Raw genomic sequence first — 27,875 nt, forward strand, 5'->3', positions numbered from 1 at the left:
ACCTCCCCTACTGTGGGGTGCCGTAGTGCTGCACAATTTTGCGGAAGGAAATAAACATTCTAACACAGGGATTGTTAGCGTAATGCAGTAATTTGAACCGGGCTGGATGTGATGCGGTGTGAGTCGAGGAGCCTCACAATACTTGACGTCATCGCCTGCCAACCACGCTTCGCCTTTCTTGTTCTCCCAGCCACTCAACCAATCAAGACCCCCCTACCTTCCACCCGCCTCCGTGTTCCCCACTTGGCCCACTCCTACCCACACCATCCTCCTCAGCTTGCCTCCTATTGCGAGACACACTGACCACATTAGCTCCATGTCGCATTTTTCCCTGCTCAGAATGGCTTCATTCAGCAGTGAAGAGACGAGCTGAGTCTCTCAAGGAGTTCAGCTTTGACAGCGACCCTTCCCTTGCAAGAGGTAACGACGTGATTAAGCAGATTGTTGATGCAGTCAGCATCTACAATCATATGCATATCGACCGAGTAAACGGCCGTAAACAGTCACTGATCACTCGTTACTTTGCCAGATAAGCTGCTGTTGGTCTACAGCAAGAGGACATCCAACAACAGCAGGATGAAGAAGCTATGGAGGACCTAGAAAGTGACATTAGGAGTGCTGCTAGGGAAATAGACTTTGAAGGACTTTAGTGTGTTGTCTCCCTCTCTACCTCATCTCCGGCAATGTGTGTCTGCTCTTCTCTTCACATAAGGTACATTAAATAGAAAAGTCCTGCTGACCTAATGTATTTTCTATAACCATATTAATGCTTTTAGGAGGTTTAAATTGGAAAATACTGTACCAAAAAAACTGCACCACAAGGGGGGAAAAGCGGAGTTTGGGCAGGGGTACGGAAGGAAATAAGGGTTTTCAAGAGTCCCTGTAATGCAATATTTGCCTAACGCGATGTCGGTGCAGAAGCAAATACCAGTGTTAGGGGAGGACTGACTGTACCAGGAGAAAATAATGATGGGAAGCAACTGAAGGATGTGTGTCTGGAAAGGAGGTTGTACATTTGTAACTTGTATTTCACACATAAATGTGCACATAAATACTTTATACATGGTACAGAGGGAACAGGGATCGTGTTGAAAGGAGCCTGACTGATTATGTGCTCGTGGAGAGGTCGATGCTGGGAATGGTTGCTGATACGAGGGCAGTGAGGGAACAATTTAGAGGTCTGTTAGATCATATGATGGTGGCGTGCAAGCAGGGGCAGATTGCCACTGGGCCACCGGGCAAAATCGCGGTGGGCTGGTGAGTCTGTGGGCTGGTGCTGCCTGGTGCCTTGTCAGTATGCTGATAACCCGATTAGCATCTCTAGTTTCAATACTGTTATGTGCTACTGAGCAACCTACTGCTCTCTACATCAACAGGTGTCAGTATATGTGATTTTATGTCAGAAGATGAAAGTAATTAATATATATTCAAATTAATGATGCCCTGGTCCCCAAGCCTTGTTGGTGAGAGTGAATATAGTCAAAATTTGGGTTTCTGTACGCGCATATTCAGCCCTGCGTTCTATGGCTTGCATTTAAGCCTCATATCATATTTTGTTCGTTGTAAAAGAACAAACTCTTCCAAGGGCTGAGGCACGTTGAGTACTAATTAATATATAATATAATATTATGCTAAAAAAAATAATGAACTATACTAAGCATGAGTTTAAACAAAATCTGAAGTCGAACTCAGTGCTACTATACAAGCTGTAAACTAGTAAGCTTCAAGCATAGTCATTACTTATTTACTCAGTGGCTCACTGGCATTGATGCAGGAGCAGGACACGCTAAAAATCGTCAACAGAAAGTAAGATTCAAGAGTCCCTTGCACTGATTATTATGTGTATGATTCAAAAGTCTTTTGCATAAATCATTATGTAGAATTCGTATTCTTTATTATTAAGACAACATCAGCAAACACTATACAGTGACTTTCCGAAGTTTTCTTTCAAATTAGATAAAGAAAAGTTGGTTTTAAATCTCTTATTTTGTTTAACAGATCCTGATTATTCTTAGTGGTAGGTGGTGGTAACTATCATCCACTTAATTGATGTAGTGCTGTATACTTCTTCCTTAGCCTTTATCATTCTTTTTCTGTGTCTGCCCTCCTCTCATCCTGTTTCTCTCATCTTTCCTGTCACTTCTTCTTGATTTTCTTTCCTTTACAGGTGGCTTTACATTGAGTGACAAGCCAGATGGTTTCCTGAAGCCAAGAAACCATTTATAATGCTGGGTGGTAACCATATAACCAAACCATACGTGCTCCATACGTGTCAACAAGTGGGTTGATGGAGGGTTAGTGCCCCTCCCCGTAAAACAAATAACTCAAAGTCAAATGGCCACCCTTTACGGGATTATGGCATCTGGCAATAGACAGATAGATAGATTTTGATAGATTTTTCTGTATTTTGTTGGCAACATATATTTTTTCGTATTACCATACTTATGCTTTTTAAAGATTTTTGGAGTTTACTTCAAGCCTTACGGGAAAGATTTAGAAGAATTTGATGTCACAAAATCTTGTCAGATCAAAAAAGTCTGAACTACTAAAATGTAATACATATTTTTTTATCATTCTGTCTTTGCGCCTCCCTGATTTATATTTAAAAATTCATTAATTCAGCAATAACGGATCTTTTCGGTTTGGTGAACTGCACATATTTTTTAAATATGAGCATGTTAATCTAACAGTGTTATGTGCCTTTTTTTTTTTTTGATAACTTAAAAAAAAAAAAAAAAAAAAAAAAAAAAAAACTAATTATGGCTCTGAATTGATAGCTGGTTAAACATGAACATGGAACAAAAGAACTACAGAAATATTATGCTCAAACTTTGCAACAACACACAGAATATTTTTTTAAAAATACGATTATTAACCCGATGGTTTTTAATTACCAAATTTTATAAACTAATTTAATCCTTACGAGAGAAATTACCATATCGAAACGTCGCTCAGTGACAGCCTGTCGCCAGGACTTTTTTTTGTGTTAATTTTTATCTTAACCAACCTATCCTAACCAAGATAACTTATCCTATGATGATGCGAAATTGTCTCAACCTGAACATGTTAACCTAACTGACTGTGTTTTCTATTAAACTTGATTGTAGGCCACCTGGAGGAACATAAACAGATGTATATCAGTGCTTATATAGCCTATACTTTACATTTTTTTTTTCTTTTATATACATATATAGATAGATAGACAGATAGATATAGATAGATAGATATCGATACATAGATACAGTAATTTGAAATCAGTGTACAACTAATTAAGCTTCGTAAGTTTTAGTGAATGACTTTGGGAGAGTGTGTACGAAATGGAATCTAAAGGTGAATGTTGGGAGAAGTAAAGTTATGGAATATGGTCTGTGAGAGAAATGAAGTCACTGAATGGACAATGAAGCTGGATGATGAGTAAATGGAAAATATGAGTGCAATTATGTAATTAGGTAGTGTGATGAGTAAGGATGGAAGTTTACAGGGTGAAGTTCTTGAAAGGGTACAACAAGGAAAAAAGGTTGTTGGTTCTTTGAAAGCAGTGATAAGAAACAGGGAAACGTGCATGGAAGTAAAGAGTCACAGCATGACAGTATTGTGATACCAACTCTAACATATGGAAATGAAGCTTGGACCTCCTTGGAAGGACACAAGTAAAGACTGATAGTAGTGGAAATGAGCTATTTGAGAGGAGCATGTGGAGTTACATGGGGAGCAAGACTGACATAAGGAAGCGAAGGAGCATTGTGTTGTGATGTGAGTGTGATAGAAAGCGTTAGGAGGAATACATTGAGGTGGTTGGCCAAGTGGAGAGGATGGAGTGTGAGAGACTAACAAGGAGAGTGTATGTGAGTGAGGTGGAGGGGGGGAGAGGGATAGAGAGGCCGAGGATGAGATGGAGGGATGGAGTCAAGAATTATATGAGAGAGGGGCGTGTGAGCTGGGAGCAGGGCAGTGAATTGGCGGGGGACAGGGAGACATGGAGACGATTTGTTTGTGGCCACCCCTTACGGGATTGAGGCATCTGGCAATAGATAGATAGACAGAAGTCTTTATTGAAAAAGAAATTCCACTTCATCAAACCGAAACAGTCTGCAGAAAGATTTTCAAGATACTGTTCTTTTAGCAAAATGTGAGGTTGGGGAAATTTGTACACTAACCATGAAATTTCTGATAGAAACAAAATTACTTGAACATTCGTATTAATCCTTTGTAGATGGAGAAGAAACGCAAAGAAGGGGCAGAAAAACTCCGAGTAAAGAAAAAGAAGATTCTCCTTAAAAGTGTTCAATGCTGACTGACATTCAAAGTAAGTGCTGGCACTGCTGCCAGTTCATCTGTGCTGAAACATCATGAAGTAGAAAGTGAAAGTTAAGGCACAATAACTAAAGACTCTCAGTTACATTATAATTCTGCAGCACAAGAAACTACACATGAAACTCATGAGGCTGCATGTGAGGAGAGTCAGTGCGACAAGGCAGGCACCGAACCTGGGGTTTTTGCAAGAAAATTTGATATGAAACAGGAAGAAGATGCAGCAGATGCTGATCTTTTTGCCAGGCCAAGAGTAAATGAGAGAGCTTTCTTTTCTCAATTTCATCCAAGACAACCACAAAATGATAGTTCTCTCCCATTTTAATCAAAAAGTATATTTAGGAGAAAAAATGGTTCTCGGAGTAATTGGTTAACAACTAACTAAAAAGACAAACAAGAAACCTCGGACAAGGACTGACCAAAAGATGACAACCCAGGACCGGACAAAGGACATGGTAATCGGAACATGGAATGTAAGAGGTGCGAATGATGAGGTGAAAGAGAGAGATTGTCCAGGTGCTTGAGGGTGTGAAAGTTGATGTATGTGGAGTACCTGAAACTAAATGGAGAACTGAGAGTGTGGGAGAATGAGAGTATGGATGGGGTATATATGCAGGAGTGGGTGAGAATGAGAGGGCAAAAGAAGGAGTGTGTATAGTTGTGAGTAAAAGATGGAAGAAGAACATAAGAGAGTATGGATCAGTTGGGTCAAGGATTGTGTGGGTAAGACTGAAAGTTGGAATACAAAGTGGGCGATTGTGCGCGTGTATGCACCAATGCAAGATCGTGTAAGCAGAGTGAGACAAGAGTTCTGGACAAATGTGGAAGTGTGCATGGAAAAGTTTGCAAGGAATGAGAGAGTGTTTTTGATCGGTGATATGAATGGTAAAGTAGGGAATGTGAAGGTGGATAGAATAGTTGGTGAGTGGGGTATGCCTGCTGAGACAGATGAGAATGGTAGTGCGTTAGTGGACATTTGTGCTGGGAGGGGGTTGGTGATAGCCAATACCCTCTTCAGGCATAAAATGATCCACAGGTATACATGGCGAATGATGAGAAGGGTGGGTGGTGAACTGAATGAAAGGAAGGCAATGATTGATTATATGTGTGTGGATGAAAGGATGCGAAGATGTGTAATGGATGCAAGAGCCTATAGAGGTTGCAGGAGTGGACTTTCTGACCACTACTTGGTGGTGGCCAGAATCAGGACCCAAATAAGATGGAGTAATAGAAGAAGGGAAGGATGGGAAGAAGTAGTTGCAAGGAGAGTGGAAAGGTTACAAGAGGATGAGAAAAAGGCAGAATATAAGAGAGACGTGGAGGAACGATTGGGCAAATATGAATTGGAGCAGATGGGGGATGTGGAAGGTGTGTGTAGGATATTCACAGAAGAAATATGTGCAGCATGTGATGTGGTGTGTGGGATGAAGACAAGACGGAAGGGGGTGCAAGGAACAGCGTGGTGGAATGAAGAGGTGAGACAGGCTGTGGCACAAAAGAAGAAAGCATACAATGAATGGATGAGGAATAGAGGCATGGAAGAAGTTGAGAGGTAGAAGAGAGTTATATGTAGAAAGAAAGAGAGAGGTAAAATGATTAGTAAGAAAGAGTAAGAAGAGAGTGGATGAGGAATTTGGAAGGAATTTGAATGTAAAGTGGAGAGACTGTATGAAAATGTTCTGGAAAGAGGTGAAGAGAGTAAGACAGAGTGGAAGTGAAGTTAGCAGGGGAGTGAAAGATAAAAATGGTAGATTACTAGTGGAGAAGGGAGAAAAAGTGAGCAAATGGAAAGAACACTTTAAGGAATTGTTGAACATAAAGGATGGAAGTGATGGGAGTATAAGTGGCTGGGGAATGGCTGGGAGAAGGAGGGAGGTGAGAAGACAGGAAGAAATCAGTAGGATAGAAGTTGTGGAAACAATGAAGAAAGTTAAATCGGGGAAAGACCCACGAATTGATGGAGTGAGTGGTGAAATGTTGAAGCATGAGGAAGAGTTAGTAGTAGAATGGATGTGGAAGATGTGCAGATTGGCCTGGGAGGAAGGTAGAGTTCTGGAGGATTGGAAGTCAGGTATAATTATTCCCTTGTACAAAGGAAAAGGGGAAAAAGAAGTGTGTGGTAATCATAGGGGCATTTGTCTTCTTAGTATAATAGGAAAAGTGTATGGTAGGATACTTACTGACTGAGTTAGGGAAATAACAGATGGATTAGTTGGAGAAGAACAGGGAGGCTTCAGGAAGGGAAGAGGTTGTGTAGATCAAACAATCGTTCTTAGATCTTTAGTGGAAAAGTTTCTAGAGAAGGGAAAGAAGTTGTATGCGGCTTTCATGGACTTGGAGAAAGCATGACAGGGTGGATAGACAAGGATTGTGGAAAGTATTAAAAATATATGGAGTAGATGGGAAGTTGTTGAATGCTGTGAAGAGTATGTATGATGGTGCTAAGGCAGCAGTGCGTGTGAATGGTGAACTGAGTGAATTTTTCTCTTTGAAGGTTGGGTTGAAACAGGGATGTGTCATGTCTCCATGGTTGTTCAATCTGTACATGGATGGGGTAATCAAAGAGGTACAAGGTAGGGTAGTGGATGTTGGAGTGGCCCTGATGAGAGAGGGTAGTGTTTGGAAACTCCCTGTACTGTTGTCTGTAGATGATACTGTGTTGTTGAGTGAAGATGAAGGGGAGCTGCAAGGCTTGGTGGATGAGTTTGGGAGAGTGTGTAAGAAACAGAATCTAAAGGTGAATATAGGGAAGAGTAAAGTGATGGTCTTTGAGAGGGGTGAAGTCACTGAATGTATAGCGAGGTTGGATGGTGAGGAATTGGAAAATGTGAGTACGTTTAAGTACTTGGGTAGTGTGATGAGTAAGGATGGAGGTTTGGAGGGTGAAGTGCTTGAAAGGGTACAGCAGGGAAGAAAAGTTGCTGGTTCCTTGAAAGCAGTGATAAGAAACAGGGAAGTGAGCATGGAAGTGAAAAAGTTACTACATGGCAGTATTGATACCAACTCTAACGTATGGAAGTGAAGCTTGGACATTGTTGGAAGGGCACAAGTCAAGAGTGAGAGCAGTGGAAATGAGTTATTTAAGAGGAGCCTGTGGAGTCACATGGAGAGACAGGCTAATAAATGAGGATATAAAGGAGCGTTGCGGTGTGGATGTGGATGTGATAGGAAGCGTTAGGAGGAATACACCGAGGTGGTTTGGCCATGTGGACACGATGGAGGGTGAGAGACTGACGAAGAGAGTGTATGTGAGTGAGGTGGAGGGGGGGGGAGGGAGGGGGAGGCCGAGGATGAGATGGAGATGTATATGAGAGAGGGGGGTGTAAGTTGGGAGCAGGGCAGTGAAATGGCGGGGGACAGGACGACGTGGAGGCGAATTGTTTGTGGCCACCCCGAACGGGATTGAGGCGTCTGGCAATAGATAGATAGATAGAAATCAAATAATTCACTCTACAGTACAGTATGTCTTGCATATAGTAAAGAACATGAAAGCAGTTAATTTATGGAGGGTATGAGAGACTGGAGGCATATACACCAAAGAATTGATGAACATGAAAACAGAAAACACCACAATTATTGTGCAGAAGCTGACATTCATAGTTGCAGCCATAAAAACACTGAACAATTATTGTTTACAAACCAAAAGCTGATGAGAAGAGAGGAAATTAAAAATAATAGACAGGTAATGGAAATGGTTACTGAAGCTGTGAAACTGATTAGTGAACGAGGGCTAAGCTACAGAGGCAGAAGTACAGCCGAATCAGCCTATACACTCGATGTTTCACTGATAGATCATGGAAATATTTTAGAACTTCTCATTCAGCTAAGTAAATATGATCCGCTATTGAGGAGGCATTTAGAGAAAGTAGTAAAAAAAAAAAGTCAGGTGGCATACAAGTCTTGAAGTAAAGGTCGTGGTAGTTCCTTAACATTGGTATCCAAAACAATGAACAACGTCATAATAGTTATTTCATCATTAATAAAGAGGGCTATAGCTGATGAAGTAAGGGAAGCTGGTATGTTTTCAATACAAATAGACACAACACAAGATATTTCAGTGAAAGACCAATGTTCTTTTGTCATTCAGTAAGTGAACAACAGAGTATCAAGTAACTGAGTTACTGCTCAATATCAAGTAATTGAGTTATTACTGCTTCATAATTTCAGTTTCGTGGAAGATCAGGCAATCATTTTATTTTTATATGTATGCAAGCAGATTTATCAAAGTCACAGTTAAAAGATTCAACTTTATTCTTTGTACTAAAAATTACTGTGTCGATCTGTCTGTATACATAATTATATATGTGTATAACTTGAGTACTTTTGACCTTGTATAAGTTGTGTACAGGGCTTTGTTTAATGTGCATTTCTCATTAAATAGTGCAGTTTGGAGGGCAAATGTGCGCAGATGAGGTACAGAGATTTAACAGTGATTCTTCAAATAACATCAAGCAGAAATTAAAATAATCAAATTTTTAAATTTTTGGATTAACTATTATATTCCTCATGGCTACAGAGACTGACAAATTTAATAGTTCCAGAACGCAAGGTATTCTTATTCTTGAATAATGTGGATACAGTCAGACTGCTCAGTCAGTGCTGTCTCAAAACTTACAAAATTTTTATCTTTAGCTTGCTCTTTAAGGACTGTTCATCAGCTTCGTCTGTTTCTCCATCTGAATTATGTATCTATCTATTGCCATACGCCTTAATCCCATAAAGGGTGGCCACAAACAAATCGCCTCGATGTCGCCCGATCCCGCCATTTCACTGCCCTGCTCCCAGCTCACACCCCCCTCTCTGATATTCCTCTCCACTTCATCCCTCCATCTCATCCTCGGTCTCCCCCTCCTTTTTCCCCCTCCACCTCACTCACGTACACGTTCCTCGTCAGTCTCTCACTCTCCATCCTCTCTAGCGAAATATATGTTGGATGTATCTTGTTCTTATTTTCTTTTTAAGTGTTTGTTATTAAAATAAGGCTATTTTAATGATTGAATCATAAGCCAATGGGATGAAGTACTTAATACTGACCTTAGAATATGTTCTAATACCCATTTCATATGGCTTCAGAATGTCCCCGTAGTTGGTCAAATTTCAAAATTTTCTTGGGGAATTAAAGCACCCTCAAGCCACAGCTGTATGGGCTTGCTGCGCTTGCCATAATCACAGCCTACATTAATGGGCCAATTTTTGGTGTTTGTCCGGTCCATTCTGGGCTCCCAATTCGCCCCTGCGTACAAGATCAAAGTGAGAGGAGTGAGGTGGATCAGGAAAGAAAGGTGCAGTCAGGTTGAAAGACTGAATGTTGAGAAGCTGAGGATCAAAGAAATGGCAGATGAATACAAGACCAAAGTTGGGGAGGAGGTGGAATCAATGAACTGGAATGCAAAGGATCTACACAGCTAGTGGAATGTCTGGAACTGTCTCCCTCTGTCTGCATTTCCAACTACCTATGATCTCCAGTGTTTCAAATACAGTGTGTCCAGGCATCTCCAAATGAACAGTTCTTGAACTGGGATCTTTTATCTTTTTTTTTTTTTTCTTCATTGGAGGGAACAATTTACAGGCTCCTGGCCTTTGGTTCCTTCTTCCTTGCATAAAAAAAGGTGTGGGGGGGAGGGATTACTTCATTAGGAATGCTAAAGCGGTGTGTGATGTGGCAAGAGTAACAATGAAGAAAGGTAAGGCATGGTGGGATGAAGAGGTTAAGGAGCAGTGGAGGCAAAGAGGAAGAAGTGGCTAGAGTGGTTACAAGAAAAGGGTTCAACTGAAATAAGAACTGAATATACTGAGAGCAAGAAGCTGAAGAAGGAAAAAAAAAGAGGTAATTGATGATCTAGGAAGAAAAATGAATGCAAATTACTCTGAAAATAGGAAGTTATTCTGGAAAGAGGTGCGGAAATGTACAAGTGACAGCAGAAAGAAATGTGAAAGTGTGAAGGATGTAAGTGGTAGAATTAACCCACAAGGATGAAGGACCAGATGGAAAGAATACAGGTATTTTCAGTCTGGTGAATGCAAATGGAGAAAGCAAAGCAACTGTTAACATGATTGGTTTTGGAAGTGTGGAGAGAAGGAATGCAGTGCCTGGAAATGTGACACTCGCACAGGTGAAGAACTGTGAAGCAGCTGAAAAATGGGAAAGTAGCTGGAGCTGATGAGGTGTATGCTGAGATGATTAAGTGTAGTGGCAACGGGAATGAAGTGCTTGTCGGAGATATGTAAGAAGGCATAGATGAGTGAAACTGTGCCAACAGAATGGAAAAAGGCTGTGAGTGTACCCCTGTACAAAAATAATGGAGAGTGAAGTGAATGCAAGAATTAATTATCGTGGCATAAGTTTATTGGGTGTTGTAGGGAAAGTATATGGAAAAATTATTACCGAGAAAATAAGAGAGATATCAGAAGTCCTAGTGAGTGATGAACAGGGTGGCTTTAGGAGTAGCAGGGGATGTGTAGATCAAATATCTGCAGTAAGACAGATAGTGGAGAAGGCTTCTGAAAAGAACTATAAGATGTTTATGGTATTCATGGATCTGGAAAAAGCATACAACAAGTAGACAGAGAAGGATTGTGGAAGGTTTTGCACATGTACATTGTAGATGGCAAGCTGTTAGGTGCCATCAAGAGTTTTAATGATGGTGGTGAGGCATGTGTATGGGTAAATGGGCATCTAAGTGAATGGTTCACAATCAATGTGGGCGTGCAACAAGGTTGTGTGATGTTCCCATGGTTATTCAATATATATATATATATATATATATATATATATATATATATGGATGGGGTGATGAGAAGTAAAAACACAAGTAATGGAGAGAGGGATGGCATTGGAAATGAATGGTAATGATGGAATTTATCAAATCTGTTGTATGCTGATGATGCAGTGCTACTTGTAAATACAGTACCAGACAAAAAATTGGTAGACTAGTGCAGAGTTTTGCTGATGTCTGTGAGCGTTGCACCTTGAGAGTAAATGTAAAAAGGAATAAAGTGATGGTAACTGACAGAAAAGGTCACTCCCAGTGTGATGTTACAGTGCATGGAGAGAGACTGGAATTGGTGAGAGTTTAAATACTTGGGTATAGTCATATAAAAAAAGAGAGGAAAATGTGCAAATGATGTGGAAAGTAGAGTGACACAAGGAAGGAAAGTAGCGGGTGCTATGAAGGCCTTGATAAAAAACAGAGGTTTGAGAGTTGCGGCTGCACGAGACTTACATGAAGGAGTGTTAGTGCCAGTTTTAACATATGGATGTAAGACTATGATGTGGCATGAAAATGAAGTCAAGAGTGACAGTAGTGGGGATGGGACTGCTGAGGAATGAATGTGGAGTACAGAGAGTGGATAGGATATGAAATAATATGATTCGTGAAAGATGCGGAGTGAGGAAGTCTGTGGACACCAAATCTGACGAGAGTGTACTGAGATGATATGGTCATGTGGAGAGAGTGGATAGCAACAGAGTGGTGAAAAAGGTATATCTGAGTGAATTTGAAGGAGGGAGGAGGCACAGTAGGCGAAGGAAAAGTGGAGGGATATGGTGGATAAATGTGTGAGGAAGAGAGGTATGGAACTCGGTGAGGCTAGGGAACTGACAAGAGATCGAGCTGGATGGATGAATGTTGTGAGAAGTGCATGATCAGTGATATGGCACCTCTTTTTAACGTGACAGTGTCTGGGCTGGCACTATCGCATACGTTTATGTGAAGCTACAGAATGTGGTGAAAGTTTTTGGCGTATCAGATAGAGCTAGGATTCTGGGGACTTGAATAATGAGTGAATGGAAGCATGGCTCATTGGCCTGGGCAAACTTAGGCTGTCTGGACGTTGCTACTCCTCACCCTGACCTAGGGTGGGAAAGGAGGTCTGGATGATGATGATGATGAAGAAGAAAACAGATTAACATTAGATTAACAGTAGAATATAATGCTAGTAATGAACAGGTGCTATGGAATGGATGCAGAGCCATAGCACTGTCTCATTCTGCCACTGAACTATGTGAAATAGGCTGCAAAGGGACAATAATCTGGACAATGTTACAGTTAAAATATTTTAGAGAATCTATCAAAACAGATGGGGTGGTAAGAGAACCAGCAACAAAAGAGAAAACACAGTAGTAGGAAAACTATCAAAGAGCATGCCTAGTGAAATGGGCCACACAACTAATACTGATAAATGCCAATCAAAGCAATATCCAGATATAATACTAATACTCTGTATATGGCATAATGGTCAGACTTACTTAGTTCATGCACCTTAATAAAACAAATACCATGCATATATAATAGTGCTAGTTATGTTTCAATAATCACTGTTCAGTAAGGTATATGCCAAAATAATTACTTCTTTATCACTTACCAGGTGAAAGCTGTTCACTCTTTCCAGAATCCATAACTTGTATCAAAAGCTTTTCAAAGTCATACATTATCTTCTCCAACTGTGGATTCTTTTTTTCTGCTGAGCTTCCAAACTCCAAGAACTTGGCAATGGCAAACTGTGCTGACTGAGAACTTAGTACTCTCTTGGCACTTGTTGTTTTCTGGATTAGCTGTATTACTTCATGAATCAAGGTGCTATGAGACGGCTGATGTAAACACAGGGCCTCAAGACAGATCATAAATAAATTCTGCAGATCTTCATAACTAATAACTGTGTCCTTTGAAGAGAGAAATGGTGCAAATGGACTGTACACATCGATACCATCCCTTCTACTTGAAGGACTCTGAAGATTTTGAACCAGAGTTTTGAAATAGGGATAGGTATTTGGTGCAAATGTACTATGTTTCCTTAAGGCTAAATCAATGAACTCTTGTGTCAGTTCAGTGACTGATGACTGTTTGTTACAGAAAGGCTGATATGAAGCTAATATCCTGGGGTGTTCCAAAACCATCTGGAGAACACATTCAGCATATTTTTTATCACTATCTTCACTGAGAGATTCATAAAGTCGTCTCAGGAGATGTGTATACTTCTTCACCATTTTTGCTCCTTTCTTTTCTGGGCTTAGCTCCTTCATTCCAGTCTTTTCTGAGTTCAACTGTAAGCATAAATAAATTAAAAGCTGTGTGATAACAAGGTCCAGGTCCGCTTTGTCCAACACATCCAAAAGCTTGTTGCCTTCTAGTAATTTCTCTACTGTGGCCCAGTCATGAGTCATGAAGAGATATCTGATTATATGTGAGAGACCAACACCATCAGACAACTGTACATTGTCCTTACTTTGTTTGTACTTTTTCTTAACCCAGCATCTGAGATATGCCTTCAGATCTGAGGAGGTAACTGATTCTTCTTTCAAGAGAATATCAACAAGTACACCAGGATCACTCAAGGAATAAAGATAATCATTCATCACAGAAGAAAAATAGTCAACATATTCTGGGTCGGGGTTGCTATGCAGTAATTCCAATGCACCAAAAACCAGTCGGGAGAATGGCAGAGACACTGCATGCTGAGACACATCTTCGTTGTCAACAATTTCCAAGGTTTCTATTGCCGTCAAAACAGACTCAGTTTCTACAATGGTACTGGAATTTAAGTCACGAGTTGCTTTAGATCCAATTTCAACAAGCATATCAGTATACTGGCTAAGAGATGCAACAGTCTTCTGGATTACTCTAGTTAAAAAGGAGGAAAGCTTGACTACATTGGTTTTCAAAATATGTCTCAACCAAAATTTAATATTGCCATCATAATGAGCAGCCAATCCAGTTTTGGCAAGTGCACTAGACAAATTGCTCTGACATGTTTCTGTTACTGACAGCATCAATGTCGCATCTCCATTCTCTGAAGAGTGTTGCTTTGATTCTGCATAAGTCCTAATCAATTGGTACAAGACATTTTTTTCCATATGTTCCAAAGATTCTTCAGTCAGAGAAGTATCCACAACATACTCTTGACTTATCTTACTATCAGCCAAGAAACCCAGACACAGAACCTGAAGCTCAAATTTGACTTTACTGCTACCAACTTCATCATCATGATAGTCACGAACATTCTGTAACATCTCTACTGGTTTAATTGCCTTGTACACAGTCTGGCTTGGCAGTAACTCAGCATACATGGTTAAGGTCTTGGCAATGCTGAGCAACTGTGATGTGACTGAGACAGTTTCAGCAGCATCTGGATCACCCAGGTGCTCTTCAAAATTCTGCTCTACTAATTCTATACCTGCTGCTATGTTCCAACAATGAGCTATAGCACTAACTGGCATTAAAGCCCTAAATACTGATGCTATTACTTTCCTTCGTGTATCCTCTTTAACTGCTACAGAGAGAGTATGACTTTGTTTTATATTTTCACAAGTTTCTTTTGTTTTCGTGAGAATGGATAATGTTAACATCATTCCACAATGCCTGACTTGTCCATAAGGTGATTCAAGTAATGATTTAAAAAGATTCTGATTCAGAGGATTTGGCACCAGACAAGCTAAAACACCTGATACTCCCTTGGTTTCCATTTTTTTCCATGGAGCTTGGCATGCAATGGTCTGAGAGATCATGTCTACTATAGAAATAAAAGATTTTTTTGGCCTTGGCTTGAGAAGAGTTCTTAATGTTGGAAAATATGTCTTCAGGAGGTCTGGACAAACACCTAAGACTCTGCTCATCAGTTCACTGCATTCTGATATCTTCCAAGGTGTCTTCATATGGGATAAGATATTATACACATACCAATTATTGGACTGGATCTGTCCCTTCTGCTCTTTTTCCCGAAATACAATGCCATGCTTGTAAGAAGTGCAGAGAGTGAGCATAAATTTGTGCAACACCTTTTTAATTTGAACTCTTTCATTTGAAACAGTATTTGCAACTTCACTCTCCAACTCCTCTATGTTTTCACTCTTTGTAAATTTGCCCATGGGTCCACTCCATTTGTAAAGGTCCAGAAGTGGCTTGGTTGTTGTAGGTGTAAATAAATGAACTTTCGTGGTCTTGCTGATGGATGGATTAAGCAATATTGATTCATGCATCACCTTCAAGACATTGATGACACGTTCACAAGGATCCCAAATAAGACCAGGGAATATGGCAGGCAGAACATCTGATGGGATAAGAGATTACAACAATTATTCTTGGACTGTGGAACTATCTCAGTTATTAATGTTCAACTTATCAGCAACTAATCATAAGTAATTAACACTTTAATATATATTTTGTGCTTGCTTACACTATCAAATGAATTATGAAACAGCAACACTAAAGTGAATTATGAGTATGATTAAAACATCAGCATCACATGCAGTATTTCTTGAATTCTTTTACATTTAAGCATAAGCTATGCCAAGTTCATTCTCAGTCTTCTCATTTTCAAATCAGTCAGTTCTATGCTCTGTTTTTTATAACCTCTTCAATCTGATGACATTTTTTTTCTTTAATCTTGCTACTTTCAGATGATTCAATGGAGAAAAGGCCTCTAAAGGAGTCAATGTGGACAACATTTCACCTCTCCAATTCAAAAGGTCTCACATGGACTTAATAAAACTGTTTGAAGATAACGAAAATGAAATAGCTGCATATATAACAGATGCTACTCCATCAAAGGGTTTAATTTTTCACTCTCCATGTATTACCATACATGTACAGGCCACCTCCTTACATTTTGTTTCATTACCTGGTACATCCATAATTTGTTCAATCCTCTACCTATTTCTGAATGTGAACTTTACAAGCACAACTCAAATAACTCAGCTCTCCTGCTCTAAGAAGCTATTCTGATATTACTGACACCTTACTCCATTAGGTCAAAGATGGCATAAACTGTCATGCAAGGATGTCTTTACACACTTTTTGCAGTCTAAGGGGTCTCTCCAAAGCAGAACATAATAATGGGGGGGGGGGCCACAAGAATGAAAAATGAAACTGTTTTTGCATATCGTGATGGAGGCTGTTTCTACCCATTTCATTAAAAAAGGTTTCTCATATGATCAATAAAATCACCATGGGAATGAAACACGGCCAAAAGACAAGCAGCTGGCCACACTCAAAACCCTCAAGCTGAGGTACTCACTCAATCACATAGTAAAATACACAGACTCTTCTAAATATTTACAATTTTCAACCTCTTCAGGAACTGGCCATACTAGAGTTGATTAATGATCAGCTGGTGTGATCTGGTTAGGTACCCCAGCCATCCAGAAGCAGAGAAATGCTACAGACATAACAGCTCCTCTTGTGACAAATTTCAAATACAACAAGCAAAGGGTAGTTCCATGGAAAATAAGAAGTACACTCATGTTCACTAATATCTGTCTGGGGGTGCCCCCTTCCTACCTCAGAATACCCAGGGAAGAGGGGAAGGAGGGACAAAACGAGCTCCACCCGCCACTACCCCAGCTCCTGACCATCCCCCATACCCCTACCCAAACCCAAACCCCACCTGTCATTCTTAGCTAGCAATTACATCTCAAGCTGATTTCATGCTTAACACTCTTGGAACCACTACTAATACAAACAAAGAACATTAGGATATATCAAAAGAATATAACTATCGACATGTTGCAGCAAGAAATTAATACATTATGATGTTGACAGTAAAACAAAAACGTTAACAATGGCCACCTCAGGCCTCCTGTGTTGGGTGCACTGCTTTGCAAAAACACACACACACACACACTGAAAAATAGACACAAACACGCCCAAACACGCAGGCACAGACACGGATGCATAGACATAAACACAATCAAATACACAGGCATAGACACGGAAGCATGTAAACACCCAACACATGAGGCCTGGGATGGCCGTTGTTAACGTTTTTGCTTTACTGTCAATGTTATAATGCATTAATTTCTTGCTGCAGCATGTTAATAGTCATATTATATACTTTTTACATATCCTAGTTGTGGTAGGTGGGGGCACTTACCATCCACTCACTCAATGTAGTGCTGCTCTCGGGTGTCTGCCCTGTCCTCTCCTCCATCGTTCTTTCCTTCCATCTTCTTCTATCTTTCTTTCCTTCATTCTTTCCTTGTCCTTCTGCCTACAGGTGACTTTACACTCCCTCTTCTGTCTTTCATTCCTTCATTCTTTCCTCTTCCTTCTGCCTATGGGTGACTCTACACTGAGTGACAAGCCAAATGGTTTCCTGTACATCAGGAAACCATTTACTACGCGGGTGGTAACCATATAACCAAATTTTGGCGCCTGGTGGTTTAGTGGGTAATTATTGTGCTCCAATCGGATTGAGCCGGTGAAGGTTTATATCCACGGGGTGGTTGGGGCTTATTGCTCATGTAATGCCACTCAGGGATGAGTGAGGTTGGTCACTCTCATCTTAAATGTCAGGACCAACTGCCTAGCCCCAGGCCCCTATGCTCCTCATGGGACAACATAGGATTGGATGTTGGATGGATGGATACATATCCTAGTGTTTTATATTAGTGTATTAGTAATGTGACTCTGAGTGTAAAGTATGAGCTTAGCTTGAGATGTAACTGCCAGTTAAGAATGACAAGTAGGGGGCTGGGAGGGGTAGGGGTATGGGGGAAGGTTGGGAGCTGGGATAGAGGCAGGTGGAGCTCATTTCGTCCCCCCCTCCCGTCTTCCCTGGGTATATGGTGGTACAAAGGGGGCATCCCTGAGCAGAAATTAGTGATCGTGTGTACCTTATACATATCATTATGAAAACAGTACTGCAGCTATGGGTGTTCTGAATGCATATGTAGGATGCAAAGCTGGATGTGACAGGGCCAGCTACTACGATTTTGACACCATTTCACTCTCATGGCACTATTTCCAAGGGATGGTGGATAATACCAATCTTTTACCTATATTTATACCACTCTAAAATAACACCAGACACAATACTGGAACATGATATCAGGCAATGGACAAATATACATGAGTAGCAAGAGTCCTTGTTGCTCATATCAAAATACTGACCTTTTTTTAGTAAAAATTGCTGGATGATATGAGGCTCTTCTGTTGAGTTAAGGAAAGCCAGCATCATGTAAATGCACCAGGCACGAACGTCCCACACATCTTTCACACTCTGACGGTTGGCAATGAGTGAGATGTTGATCTGGCTCCAGTTTAATGTCACCAACACTTCATTAGCTGCCTCCCCTCCAAGAAGCACCATACCTGAAAGCACACAATAAGTCATGAATTTTATGCTGCTGGAAAATTTTATTACATTGTTCCTGTCGCCTCAGGCTCATCTGGATGTGGACCTAGAGGACTGTAGGTAATAGAGCCATTTCAGCTGGTTGGTCCAAGAGATGTTCTGTTGCAGTTAAACTGAATATTTACTTGTGATGTAAGATTTTTTTTTTCTTTTTTTTTTTAACGTGAGGAAGAAGGAAACAAAGGCAACGAGCCCACATACTGTTCCTTCCAAGAAAAAAACAAAATACAAGAGAGAGCTAAATTCAAGATCCATTCATTTCGAGATGCCTGGACACACTGCGTTTGAAAGACTGGAGATCATAGGAAGCAGGAAATACAGACAGAGGGAGACAGTTCCAGAGTTGACCTGTTGCATAAATGAAGGACTGGGAGTAATGGTTAACTCTTGCATTAGAGAGTTGGACAGAAAAGGGGTGAGAGTTTGCTGCTAGACGGGTGTGTAGCAACCGTCATAGAGGTGGAGGAATGCATGCAGACAGTTCAGAGGAACAGTGACCACTGAAGTAGCGATAGAAAAGAGATAAAGATGCAACAGTGCGGCGAAGAGACAGAGGTTGAAGGGAGTTAGTATGAGGGGGAGAGTTAATGAGACGTAAAGCCTTTGACTCCACCCTATCGAGAAGAGCTGTGTGTGGGGAGCCTCCCCACACATAAGAGTTGTACTCCACGAAGGGGCGGATAAAACCCCTGTATAGAGTCAACAATTGTGCAGGGGTAAAGAAGAAATGGAGTCGGCTTAGCACACCCAATCTCTTGGAAGCAGATTTTACAAGAGATGTAATATGATATTTCCAAGATAAGTCTCGAGTAAATGAAACCCCAAGCACGGTCAACGATGATGCAGGCTTTAGCTGAATATTATTAAACATTAGTGGGTATACCTGTTGAAGATTTTGTCAGGTTGACAGGTGCAAAAATTGAGTCTTTGATGCATTAAAAACAACCAGATTATTTTTACCCCAGTCAGAGATACAAGCCAAGTCAGACATTAGGTGTGCCATAGCCTCATCCCTTGTTTGCTGAAGTAACTGCTGAGATGGATGTTGTGGGAATCGAATGGAAAGGTGAAGGGTGTAGTCATCAGCGTATGAGTGGAGAGGGTCAGATGTACAGCTTAGAAGGTCATTGATGAATAAAAGGAAGAGAGTTGGTGATAGGACAGAGCCCTGAGGAACATCACTGTTAATAGATCTAGGAGAAGAACAATGGCCGTCTACAACAGCGGCTATAGAACGACCAGAAAGGAAGCTAGAGATGAAGGCACAGATAGAAGGATAGAAACCGTAAGAGGGGTAGTTTGGAAATTAAAGATTTATGCCAGACTTGATCAAAAGCCTTTGAGATGTTAAGTGCAACGGTGTATTAGACAAGTAAATGTGTTATGTGAGGGACTGCAATATAATGATGGCATAGTGGATCATTTATGAGCTGTGTTTTGTATTGGAAGATGAGAAGCGTGCTAGCCACATCACAGTCTGGTTAAATGAACTTGTGTTTCTTTTGGAGAGACAGCTTCAGTGGAATGAATGTCTTGTGAAGCATGGATGTCATTCGGCTGGCTGTGGTATCTATCATATGTGTTCTTGTATAATGCTGGGTGGAGAAAGAGGCTTCTGGTACCTTCCCGGTTTACACAGCTACTTTCTTTGCCTTTTCCTAGACATTTCTCTGCTATTTCCATCTAATCCAGCTGACTTATTCATGTTCAGCTGATTCATTGCTTCCAAAAGAAGAATCAAATGAAAGAAAAACTGTCTTCAAGTTAAAACACAGATATGAATCAATATCGAGCAAAACTCAGTTTGAGATCACTAGATACAGAACTTGCAAAATAACCTGCTGGAATAATGAGGCACGGCTTATGGTAGATCTGTTGGTATAAAGAGGCACAGCCTATGGTGGACCTGTTGCACAGCCTATGGTAGGCCATTTCAGAGTTGACCAGCTAAGTATGTAAGTGACATCAGTGGACAGAAATGGGATGAGTAACAGCAGCATACCTGCTGCATAAAATGAGGAGGAGGAATCATCATTATCATCATTATCATCATCATCATTATCATCCTGGCCTCATCTTCACAACCAAAGATGGGGTGAGGTGTGATCCAGAAAGAAAAGTGAAAAACAAGATACATGAAGGACTCAAGACAAGCATGCCCAATGAAATGGGCCACACACCCATTCACTCACCATTCACGCCCCTGAAATCCTGACTCCACCTCACAAGCATAACAAACACACACACACACACACATATGTGCTTCATCCATCCATCATCCAATCCTATGTTGCCCCATGAGAAGCATAGGAGCCCAGGGTTAGGCAAGTTGATCCTGACATTTAAGATGAGAGTGACCAGCCTCACTCATCCCTGAGAGGCATTACATGAGCAATAACCCCAACCACCCCTTGGATATAAACCTTCACTGGCTCAATCCAACTGGAGAATCACAATTACCCACTATACCACCAGGTGCCATAATATGGTTATATGGTTACCACCCAGCATAGTAAAGAGTTTCCTGGTGTACAGGAAACCATTCGGCTTGTCACTCAGTGTACAGTCACCCTCAGGCAGAAGAAAGAGGAAAGAATGAAGGAAAGACAAGAGAGGGAGTGTTATGTCATCCGTTAGCAGAAGAACGAGGAAAGAACGAAGTAAAGAAAGACAGAAGGAGGAGGAAGGAAAGAATGGAGGAGAGGAAAGGGCAGACACCCGAGAGCAGCACTACATCGTGGGAGTGGATGGTGAGCGACCCCGCCTACCATTATGTGCTTCATCTATACAATAATCACCTGTGATACAACGCAGGACAGCTTTAGTGTTCTTGTTCGTGTTGGTTGGGAGAAGGAATCTGTAGATATGAGCCTCATGGTTGTGCAGCAGTTGGCGAGTGATGTGCAGACCTATACTGATGTGTTCCCTCAGTTCACTTGCTATGCTGCAAATCAAACATTAAACATGGGAAACAGTGATAACAAACAAATTTACTTTTTAGCTGGCAGAGGAAATTAAGCTATACAAATACATATAAATACTGCAGGGGAAATTAAGCTATACAAATACATATAAATACTGCAAGTCCTTATTCTGTCACCTTTTAAATAGTTCTTTTTTACTGTTATCCCTTCTGCAAATTACAGAAATATTGTCAAATTACAGATACAGCTCCACTCTAAAATCAACTGAACTATAAAGCTAACTTCCGGTTTCACAATTTGGGAGCACCAAATTCATGGAAAATGTTCTGAATTTTGAAACGCATCCTTGACATATAATGATTTTTTTTTTTTTTTTTTTTTTTTTTTTTTTTTTTTTAACGTGTCCGACTCTGGGCAAAGGCTGCAGGGCCTATTTCTCGGGGGCAGTGACCCATTCCGAGGCCCAGTAGTCCCCCTACACCTCCACATGATGACTATGTATACTTGAGATTTTCTTCATCCAGATGGGTTATGATGAGATATTGCAAGAAGGCCAAGAGTGTTTGGTCAAACAGTGACTCCAAAAATATAACTATACACAGACATTTACAAATATGAACGTTAATGGAAGAAAATTGAGATGTTCCAGGATAACATACAATGAGGTGCTGAGACACAATTTACAGCTAAGGAATACAAATGACTACAGATTAGAGAGCTCACATGCAGTGAATTCCAGTTCAGATATAACAGCATGGAGGAGCCCAAACTTTGATAATAAACATGATATTGTCAGTCGGCAAGATGGCTGAGGCTTCTGCTTGGCAGAGTACATAGGGTGATACTGTAAACTTACTTGATTAAGACATGGCTGAGAGTTGAGAATATTGCAGCTACTTCTGACGATGTACGCTTCTCCGTCATCAGAAGGTTAAGAATCTCATTGCAGCTGTCTGATGCAAGAACCAAACCATTGATGATCCCCTGTGCATTGCTACTCTCTTCCACATAGGCATTGAACTTTTCTAATGCTGTTAAAATGATGAACCACATTACTTCACATGGAATACTGTACAGCGCTGCCTTTAGATTTTATTATGCAAATGGTTTACACCTTACAGAAACTGAGAATACAAAACATATGATTAAAATATGAAGGCTAGATGCAGTGTAGATTATTCATATACCCTCTTCATACTGCAAAATATACAGATGTACTGAAAAAATAAGCATTAGCAACATTACAGAAATTCTGCATGTCCTAAATATGAAACTCCTTAGAGCTGTGTGCAGTACAGAAAATAATAATGCAATAAAACATGTGGTGTCAGGATGTACAGAAGGATGAGTGGAAAAAAGCATTAACTATCAGGTACTGCACTGAATGAAACCACTAAATACCTCTGCAATACACTTTACAAAGGCTCAGTAAGAAGAGGAGGATTGGTTAATAAAAACTATGAAACAATATAAAGCCCACCCAAAAGGAACTGAAATTACAGAACTGCCACATACATGTACTGGAGACAAAACATAAATAAAACCTGGAAACAGAAAACTAACATAAATAAACAATGCAAGTGGGATAAACTGTATATGAGGTCATCATTATATTTAAGTACTGTATGGGAAGCAGAGAGAAACATTAAAGCAATAAGATCAAAGAACTGTGATAAGACTATATATACAGACAGAGAAAACAATGCATACTGATGTAACTAATAAAATATAGTATAGCTACTACTTCTATGAGTGGTAGTCAATGCTGTGGGGGGGGGGGGGAAAGAAGAAGACATACTGGTACCCTATACCACTGTACTATAGTGTTCCTCCTCATAACATAGGGTTTGGGTGGAGTCACCCCCTCCCTACACTATTGCCATGTTTCCTAACCCTACGATGTATAACGCCTGTGGTTTGTGTAGTAGGAATGATACATAAACATAACTCATACTAATATAACTGTAATGAAAGTGCTGACATGTATCAAGGAAGAATAAAACTATTCTGCATACTATATTATACGATAATAGAGAAACGTGGCATAAAAATTTGGCAGTGTTGCTCTAAAAATATTCTAATTATTATTTACTTCCCCAACACTTCTAACATTGCTAATTAATTTAGCAAGTATAATTGCAAGAAAATTTGAAGGGATAAAAGTGGGAAGAGGCGATCCTTTCATAATTAAAATAAATATATCAAACAGCTCTGGGGTGGCAGCACTCACGCGACACGTGTTTGTGTGTACGCTGTGGGAGGTCACCAACCCCTACAGGATTTAGGCCTATTGGGGAAACCTCTATAAAAAAAACGCGCCGTGACTTTTACCTCAAGGGTGGTGCGGAAATAAAGTCAAAATTATAATCCATACATAAAAATGGAAGTAAAAAACCATGGATGACACATAACAAAATCTAGCGAGAGAGAGAGAGAGAGAGAGAGAGAGAGAGAGAGAGAGAGAAATAATAATAATAATAATAATAATAATAATAAAACTTTATTTCCACTAAACAGTGGGTATTCTTATACATTATACAGTAGTACAGCATACAGTATGAAAGTTCTATACACAATATAATACAAGTTGATACATATGGTGGAGAATAGTGACAGAGAGGTAAATCGTTTAAAAGGTGTGGGGACACTTAGGTTAAAAATAGATCAATTAAGGGATTTAGGAACGAAGGCAGTGGGAAGGATTAAGACAGATGGGATTGTAAGATTAGGGAGTTTGAGCAATAGGGTAGAATGTATGCTCTCAATAAAAGTATAGCAATTATCAACGGCTAATTATTATACAGGTGTTGATGGTGGGGGTCTATATTTATAGGAGGTGTTGGTGGTGGAGGTATAGCGGGTGTTGTTGATGGGGGTGTTGTTGGGGGTAGGGGTATAGGGGGTGTTGGTGGCAGGGGTATAGGGGGTATTAGAAAAACGGAGATCACAAGAGGGAAACAGTGTCAAGGTCATCGCTGATGGAGAGGTCAGCTCGGAAACGTGGCAACAGTGCAGGGAGGGGGTGACTCCACCAAAACCCTACGTTTCGATCTGTCAGACTATAGGAGAGATTTAACAAAATGGTAACTGGAAAGACCTTTTGGAAAAGTATGGATATTGCTTACCAAAGTACCCTATAAAGCTCATGTTTTCTCAACTTATGAAGATACTTACAAAATGTACGAAAGGGAGAAAATGCAGTATTCAGAACCATAATACCTGGTAGCTACAGCTAGGTGCATTAAGGTTTGTCTAAGAGATTACAATGAGTGGAGAGAGAAAAATCTACAATGGAGGCTCAAAATGTTTAATTTGCCCAAACTATCATATACTATATATCCAGTGGAGATATCATGATAGAAACCTTTAAAATACTTGTAGTTGTTGCTATTGATCAACCCCAGTCTGTCTGGCTGTGCACACCCATTAAATGAAGGTAAACAGCTGCCATGCAAGGCTGTCCCGTGCAATGAATTGATGCTCTCTTGTGGCTCACAACGCCTTGCTTTGGCGAGATGAGGGGGAATGGTGTGATGGTTTGGTTCCTGGATGGACAAGGCATTCACGTCTCTCAATCCAGTCAACAGGGGCACCATAGCAGGGTCTACATCACCCTGTAATTTGGTTAGATGAAAGCCTAACCACCCAGTGCTGAACATGGTTTCCTGGGTTACAAGAAACCATCAGTCTCGTCACTCAGTGTAGAGCCACCTAAAGTGGAAAGATGAATAATAAAAAGTGGCAGGAAGGAGAGGGATGATAAGGAAAAGAGGAGGTCAGACAAAGACAGACCGAGAAAGGGGAAGGATGATATATGCAGCACTACATCAAGTGAGTGGATGATGATCACCACCGCTTATGACTCCTTTAAAACAGAGAATGGGATATATTAACACAAATGCATGGAAGAGGTGCATCCAAGCAAACTCCAGTTAGTGCCCTGAGGGAAGAGGTTTGAGCCACAGCAATGGAAGCAAGACTCAAGAAACCCAAAATGACCTTTGTAAACTGCTTGTTAAATAAGGGAGAGTCCCATGTTGGATAGGTGTTTCACTAAGTAATACTGAATTTTTAAGAAGACAGGTGGATTCAAGACAAAGAACACAGCTAAAGAAACAGGACTAGGCAAATACAACGTATGTATACCCTACAACTAGTTTTGGATCTAACTTCTATAATATTTGTTAAGTTTTAATGGCATTTACTGCTTGTCTTAAAGTTACAGTAGCTATGTACTACGGTATGCCATTCAAGTATGGTCTCCCCAACAAAAAGGAAACACAAACAAAGTCCAACGATAAGCCACTAGGACAATCCCACATCTCAGACACCTTATCTAGGAACAACGTCTTAAAATTCTCAAAGCGTATACAGTATGACAAGCAGCCATGACTGAATTCTATAAGCTACTGGAAGAACATGAAAACATAAATAATTTGGACTTCTTTCAAAGGACAGACACCAATATGCAAGGGAACTCAAAACAGCTGTACAAAAAGCAATTCGGTAAATCACAAACCGGAAGCATTTGCTCACATTAATCACTGGAACAGACTCCCAGAGTTGTACCTAGTGAGTGCTCCCTCAATAAATATTTTTAAGGGAAGGTATGATGGTATAACTTTAGAAGTAACCAACGTTACCAATTTTCATTATATTACGTCCCTGAACTATTCTAACTAAGACTTACCCTTTAAGCCTAGTTTCAGTTGGGGGAGCAAATTTTGTAGGGATAGTCATATAGTGACTTAGGTTAGGCTGTCGCTCAGTAACGGATGAATGTTGCGCCATATTGGCTGGTGCAGGCGTGTGCATTCGGTCTATGTCAGGCTCTAGATCAGGCCTAGGTTAGGTTAGGTTAGGTTAGTTTGGGTTAGTTTAATGCAAAATAGTGTATTTTTAATTAATCTTGATCTTGATTTTGGGGGATAAACCCACTTTGGGAAATCTTACTCAAAATTCCAAAAGGGGGATTTTCCCCCCAAAATGAGGGTCAAAACTAATTAAAGCACAGTATTTTGCATTGGAAACCATAAAAAAAATAATAAAAGAAAACGTTGGTTACTTCTAAAAATTTACCGGTATGATAAGTACCTGGTACAGCTGTAAATGGAAGCGGGCAATAGGATCTATACAGATCAACAGCGAACCTGTGGATTTTACTGACAAGACTACAACCGTATGCCCGAGCAACAAGGATCTGTGGCAATTTCCCTTCTGTATCTAAACGTTAAACATCTGTAGTTCATACAGTACCTGGAATGGGGTCACTCCCGCCCAACTCCTGCAAAAGCTCATCTACTTTCATTGTTCATCACTGGCAATATCTTCCTTTAATCACTATTAATGCCCCTCGTGCACACCAATGACACCACGCCGACCAAGGTTGACCGACGTTAGCAACCGATTGTATTTTGTTAAATCAAAGACATCCAAAACATAAAATTACAAAATGAACTTATCAATATTCACAAATTAAACCTATCCATTAAAAATATTTCTATTATTTCTTTTGATAATCTGAATTTCTTGAGTCAAAATAGTAATCGGCAAAAAAGGTGTGATATTAGAATCACACCATTATTGTTTACTAAACTCTGCCGTCGAATCTCTGTAGAATGACTTAGGAATTTTTGTAGTTCGTATCTGTAGCAAATTAAACAAACCTCGAAAAAAGGCGATATTGCAGAGTATTTACTTACCATTTACTTAAAATCATTTTTATGTTCCCGTACACAGACCTTACTCTCACGCAACGCAAATAAAAAGGGAATTACTACAGAAGAACGAACACGGCAGAATTTGACGTGTTTCGCTTGCCAACTCGACACTACTAATGTTTATATTTGTATTCTGCTACATTTCATCGTCTCTTGTGCTACCGTATACGTATTGGATCTGCTGGAATGAGAGTAATACAGGTAAGGCTGTCGGCTGACGAGTGGTAAGATTTGTGAAAACTCCACAATATGGTACCAATTCATTTTTGTCTTCAAGGTAACAGCTTGAATCAGGCTTGTCTGCAAATACTGGGCTGGGAAGGACCATATTTCAGCCGCCTTCCCACCTGCTGTCCCCCTTTTTTCATGAATTGACATACAGGACTAGACACTTCTGAGGTTTCAGGAGGAACCTAGTTCAGAACCTTGTGCCACTGCAAACAGGTCTAAGGTAGTCATAATACTGTATGTGAACTTGTGAGTCAGTACTTGATATAAATTTTGAGCCAAGTTTTGTCTTTTTAATGTTTCTGTTATTAATGATGTATTTTTTTTGTTATAATATTATTGATTCCTTGATTTTTCTAGTTTGTTTTTCTTTGTATGTTGTCTTACGGTACAGTTAATACTGCAACCCAGCTGAGCCACACTACCTAACATTGATGTCTCCAAGACGCAGTTTGACCTAACCTAGGTGTACTTCAACCCTACAGTAGTTAATTACTGTTACTTTGGTGATAGGCCTGTACTAAGGGTTTCCTGGAACCCCTCTGCCATAATGCACAAGAAA

The 27,875-nt window shown here is 40.3% G+C and overlaps 1 protein-coding gene across 1 annotated transcript in view; it reads right to left on the reverse strand.

Moving 5' to 3' along the window:
* The window catches only part of LOC145408605 (nucleolar pre-ribosomal-associated protein 1), a 56,726-nt gene extending 29,975 nt beyond the window's left edge, over nt 1-26,751 (reverse strand). The window contains exons 1-5 of the mRNA XM_080279292.1: nt 26,622-26,751; nt 22,222-22,396; nt 21,240-21,385; nt 18,198-18,398; nt 12,676-15,357 (exon numbers count right to left, since the gene is read on the reverse strand). Of these exons, the coding sequence (XP_080135418.1) occupies nt 12,676-15,357; nt 18,198-18,398; nt 21,240-21,385; nt 22,222-22,396; nt 26,622-26,673 (3,256 nt within the window). The 5' untranslated portion in view covers nt 26,674-26,751. The remainder of the gene's footprint in view (nt 1-12,675; nt 15,358-18,197; nt 18,399-21,239; nt 21,386-22,221; nt 22,397-26,621) is intronic.
* Between the last annotated feature and the right edge of the window lie 1,124 nt (nt 26,752-27,875).

Source organism: Coenobita brevimanus, chromosome 78 (genome assembly GCF_032717465.1).
Source record: "Coenobita brevimanus isolate Jiangsu-jjx chromosome 78, ASM3271746v2, whole genome shotgun sequence".
NCBI lineage: Eukaryota > Metazoa > Arthropoda > Malacostraca > Decapoda > Coenobitidae > Coenobita > Coenobita brevimanus.